Source organism: Atta cephalotes, assembly GCF_000143395.1.
Source record: "Atta cephalotes unplaced genomic scaffold scaffold00060, whole genome shotgun sequence".
Lineage (NCBI taxonomy): Eukaryota > Metazoa > Arthropoda > Insecta > Hymenoptera > Formicidae > Atta > Atta cephalotes.
In genome coordinates, this window is record NW_012130124.1 from 45,838 (window position 1) to 51,755 (window position 5,918).

Consider the following 5,918-nt stretch of genomic DNA (forward strand, 5'->3'; position numbering starts at 1 on the left):
AATAAGTAAATAAACTAATATNTATATATATATATATATATATATATATATATATATATATAATATATTAGTAACGTAAATAAATTAGCTCTATATATATATATATATATATATATGTTGTTTAGAATTACATATACTATAATATTAATAATATTACATTTTTCTTCGTAAAGTATTCATAATTATAATTCTTTTAGCATTTCCTAATTCAACTGCGATATCATGTAAAATGGGTTTTATTTCTTCTTCATATCTATCATCTTTATATATCTGTCAATTCTAATATATCGTTTTGCAAAATACAAATATGTGGCCTGTTGTGCAATACACAATAGACCACAATAAATTTTGGAATTTTTTAAATATCTATTAAATAGATTCTAAGAGAATCCTAAAACGAACTTTCAGATGACCTACTGCCCAGATGACTTATTCAATTTCCATTTATGTAGATGATAAACAATAGTTAAAATTTTTTTGTCGCATTTGTCAAATGATTATTATTTCTAAAAGATACCATAATATGTGAATGGATATAGCAGCATCTCCAATAATATGAGAATTATTAGGAAAATAGGTTTGAGATAATTGAAGAAAATTTGTCACTGGTGAGTTCCGAAAAACTTTTGTATCATGTACAGATCCTACGTACCCGGCATAACAATAGATAAATAGTTCATGCGACTCACAAACAACTTGTACATTCATTGAATGAAAACCTTTTCTATTTATATATAAATCTGGATCTTCTTTTGGAGCACAAATTTTAATGTGAATGCCATCAATAGTACTTATTACATTTGGAAAACCATAAACTCGCTCAAATTTCCTCAGTAGCATTCCTTTTATAGCAATTGTACTTTGAGCCACTGAATAAACTGAAGAGCAATACAATGTAGAGCATACTTAAATGCTCTTAATGCAGTTGCTTTTCTAATTCCGAATTTCATTGATACAGACCTAAAGACAATAATATAAATACAATAAGTTATCAAAAAATATACTAATCGTGCTCTCGAGATTCAAAAACTATCAAATAATATACGGATAAGAGGTACAATGAGAGCGTTAAACAGCGCGGGAATTGGTCACACAATTTAAACAATCTTAAAAAATTCACATAATATATTAAAAACAATGATTTTTATTACAGACTTCTTAGGACGTTTTGATTTCTTCAAATCATCTTCAGCCAATTCGTAACATCATAATAAATGTGTAGACAGAAAAACGTTAAAATTATGCTCTATGTGAGATCGAGGATGAGTACCTCCCTACTGTCTGTTGGTTTGAAAAGGTTGGGAAAAGCCCAATTTCTGTCTCTTCACTGTTTAGCCAAGTGACTAACTAAAGAGTACAATAAGCATAATTATTATCAGACAATATAATGAGTTCAATACTATTTATTTCACTCATCCTCCTTCTCCATAGATCAAAGCGAAAGTCAATTATAAAAGGTACGATTAGACGCACATTTTCGTTATTAAAAAGAGTATAAAATGAAACAATATAAAATATATAATCACAATGTGTTATTCAGATGAAAGTCAAATACGCATGACCATCAATATACAAATCAAGCGCCTTGTCCATAGAAATAAACATAACTACATCAAACCAATATAATAAACAAATAGATTAAAGGCAAATTCATAATGTCATTTAAATCTCTCTAATATGCTCACATAAGAATAATATAATTCTGTGTCTGATTGCATATTCAAACTACTTATAATCTAATATTCAGCATCTCCGAAATGAGTCTCCTACTTAATTGTCTCTCTGTCTAAGATTCTTACGCTTTCCCATTCAAATCCATAATTATGTTCCAACCTATGTTGTGTGATTACAGTATCACAGGACGTTTTTTTTTATATCTTTTCTGTATTCTTTTATTCTCATTTTTAATAGATGTCCTGTTTGTCCAACATAAATTGCATGACAGTCTTGACATTGTATTTGATAAACATCATTTTTATTAAGATTTGGAGGAAATCTGTCCTTGTGGCCTTTCATGATTCTATTTAATTTATTAGGCTACGATAACAGATTTGTATTTATATCCCTCGTTATATTTTTGAATTTACAGATAAATAAGATATCGTAAACCAGCTCTTATTTTCATCCTCCATATCAATGTTATGTTTTTTATCAAAAACATCTTTATCAAAGATTTTATTCTTGATTTAATGACGCTGAAAATAAAAGAGGATAATCATTTTCTAAAAAAGTGGCAATTATAAATTCTAAATTCTTTGAGTGATACTTCGGATGCGACAACAAAAAGTCTATCATAATTACCCGATAATTACTCTTTTCTTTTGCATTAGCAGATGGAGAGAGTGAAAATTGATGAACTTACCAGAAAACGTCGGTTTGTGAAACCAATCAAATTCTATTGCATTTTCGTTCGTATTATTGTTATAGGAAATTTAATTCTCCCCCCCCCCCGACTTTTAGTATAAACTTAACTTCTTCTTGAATGCATTTAGTTAAAAGTATCAAGAATTCTATTAATAGAATTATATGGGACCATTGCAATGTCATCCACATATCTCGCATAAAAAGGCAATTCAATTCTCAAGTCCTCCAATGCTTTAATTTCTAAATATTCTAGAACCAAATCTAACATAATGGGAGACAGCAGAGACCTCATGGGAGTGTTGAATGTCTGTCTGTAAATGTTGTCAAAAATAAAATATATCGAATCTAAATAGAATCAATTGCATGCTGTAATAGATTCTTTTTCAGAATTTTGGTTTTTCTGCCAATGTATTTCCATTTTCCCTCCAAACATTTGATGGCAATTTCACCGGAATGTTGTGAACAAGGAAACGTTTGATATCAAAGCATGTTCATCTTCTAAAAATTTTCCATTTAATCGTTTTACTAACATAAAGCTATTGTCTGCTATGGTTCTGCGGTTTGGGAACGTATTGACCAATCAAATCCTGTAGGAACGCAGCTAAAGGATATAAAAGGCTGTCCATGTATGTAAGATGATTATTATAAGTGATCCTGTTTTGTGAATCTTAAGGAATGCATAAGCTCTCGGTAATGTCCCATCACTGCAATGCAGTTTTTTGTATGTTTTGCTATCTTTGTATTCTTTATTTTACCACTTTTTTTTTAATGCGTATCTGACTTCCACCTGGATAACACATTATGATGTTTATATATTTTATACAGGGTGGGCCATCTAGCGTTTGGAATTTCAACTACCGGTTATTTTGAGTTTGAAAGGCGTAATAACATTTATGACGTATCAGAAATTTAGTTTTTTGTTTGACATTTACGAAATGGATCGCTATACGCTTGAACAAAATTGGGAAATATTGAAAACTTACTTCCAAAGTGGTGAGTCTTCAATCCAAACTGTAAGAAATTTACGTGGAAAATTTGGTAGAAAAGAAATGTCTTCAATGCAGTTTGTGGATCAATTTGTGAAGCGAATTCGGCAAACTAGATCCTTATTGGATAAAGCAACTCGTTTACGTGCTCATCCAGTAAGGTCAACCGAAAACATTGCTGTTATTGCTCAGAGTGTGCTTGAATCATCAACATCAACTCGCCATCGTTCTCAAAACTTGAACATTTCACGCATTTCTTTGAGAAGAATTTTGAATAAAGACCTCGGTATGAAGCCATACAAAGTTCTTAGTGCACAGTTACAAAGTAATTAGTGCAAGAATTGAAGCCGCATGACCATCTGATGCGTTTTCGGTTCACCCAATGGGCTGAACAACGCTTGGTTGAAGATGAGTATTTTTATCGAAAAATCATCTTTTCTGACGAAGCTCATTTTCATCTCGGTGACTGGTGGGTTTTGGTCCGGCGGCATCATTGGGCCATTTTTCTTCGAAAATGAGCAAGGAGCTGCCGTCATTGTCAATGGCGAACGCTATCGCGCCATGCTAAACGAATTCTTGCTTCCCAAATTTGAAAAGGAGGACACAGACGACATTTGGTTTCAACAGAACGGCGCACCTTGCCACACAGCCAACGCTACAATTAATCTTTTGCGCACTGTCTTCGAAAATCGCATAATCAGCCGAAATGCTGATGTCAATTAGCCGCCTCGCAGCTGCGATTTGACTATTTTTTATGGGGAACCGTCAAGGATGTGTTACGCTAACCAGCCAGAAACGATTCAAGAATTAAAACATGAAATCAAAGTTGCCATCGATGAAATACGCGCCCATACAATGGAAAATGTATTGAAAAATTGGGTTGATAGAATGGAGTATTGTGCAGCCTGTGGAAGTCATTTGAATGAAATTGTATTTCATGTTTAATGGCAATGTACTACTTTTCCAATAAAGCCATAAACTTTGAAAAATATTCATTTTTTTTTAGAGCCAAATTAAATTCCAAATTTTAAATGGCCCACTCTGTATTGTTTTATTTTATACTATTTTTGATAACGAAAATGTGCATCTTGTATTCGTACCTTTTAATTTTTAATTGACTTGCGCTTTGAATAACTGTGTTGATTTATGGAGAAGGAGGGTAAATGAAATAAGTAATCATTGAACTCATTATATTGTCTGATGATAATTATGCTTATTGTACTCTTTAGTTAATCATTTGGCTAAACAGCGAAGAGACAGAAATTGAGCTTCTTCCAATCAGACAGTAGGGAGGTACTCATCCTCGATTTCACATAGAGCATAATTTCATTTTTCTGTCTACACATTTATTATGTTATACGAATTGATTGAAGATGGTTTGAAGAAAACCGAAGTCTTAAGAAGTCTGTATTGGAAGTTGTTTTTAATATATTATGTGAATTTTTTAAGATTGTTATATAAATTCCCGCACTGTGTAACGTTCTTACGGTCCATTATTTGATATTGATAGTTTTTACAATAAGTTATGTTATGAAATAATTTTTCAATATTTTCTCTCCTATATGTTTAAACAATAATGATCTTACTGTTTAATTATAATTTGTTTTCGTTTTTATGTTTTAATATTTTAATGTTTGAGATACCTATAAGAGTCAGGAGTAGACATGCAAAGTGTTATAAAGAGTTTCTTTTCGACAGAGACTGATTTCCTTCCAGGCATTGCATTTATAACTTTTAGTCTTGGCTCGATTAAGTGTAACACTACTTTAAATGTTTCCGAATACATTCTGCAAGACATAAAGCTGCAATTTCTTGACATTGCTTTGAATTGATAAATAAAAACTGAATATGTAAAATAAGAATATATGCAGATTATTTATAGGTATTTTAAAACGATCGAGTTGAACAAAAAATATGTACGGAAATATTTACATTTATCGAAAATGTTCTTTGAATATGCGTCTCGTGTATTCAGAGATAACTCTCTCAACAAAATCTGTTATTTTTTCTTGTACAACTGTTTCTGCATGTATTTCATCCACCATTAAAATAGAATATAAAATTTAATTCCTGGTTGGTGGTTAAACTCATATTCCTTGTCACTATAATTATCATCAGAACTGCTACTGGATGATTCACTACTGTCACATTTTCACTAAAGTCATGAATTAAAAATATTGTCGCAATATTGACAGTGCAATTTATAGTAATGGAATCCATTTTGATTTCACGTTTTATGCGTTTAACGTCATTCCGGTTCAAAGCGTGCATCGTGTACACGATGAAACGAAACGTAGCCAAAGCGCTAAACATTAATTATGCAAATGATGCGTGCTATGTGCGAAACGGAACGCAACCAATGTCTCCAGATTCGAAACAACTAACAAATTTATATAAAAAACAAAGAAGTATTATTCAGGCAAATAGGTAATTTTTCGAATATCTTTGAAGCAAATAATAATAAGTTTAAGGAAATAGATTTTAATATAGGACAATTTCGCAACCTCTATGCTGGAAGATAGACAAATACTCATATTCATAATCAGGCCTTATATTTAAGGAAGCCTT

The 5,918-nt window shown here is 31.4% G+C and overlaps 1 protein-coding gene across 1 annotated transcript; it reads right to left on the reverse strand.

The window, feature by feature from the left end:
• Positions 1-262: 262 nt before the first annotated feature.
• On the reverse strand, positions 263-3,886 carry LOC105623604 (putative nuclease HARBI1). The gene is made up of 3 exons (XM_012204992.1): positions 3,730-3,886; positions 518-878; positions 263-329 (listed from the first exon to the last, which is right to left on the reverse strand). Exons 1-3 carry the CDS (start codon positions 3,884-3,886, stop codon positions 263-265), a joined length of 585 nt encoding a protein of 194 aa, XP_012060382.1.
• Positions 3,887-5,918: the final 2,032 nt, after the last annotated feature.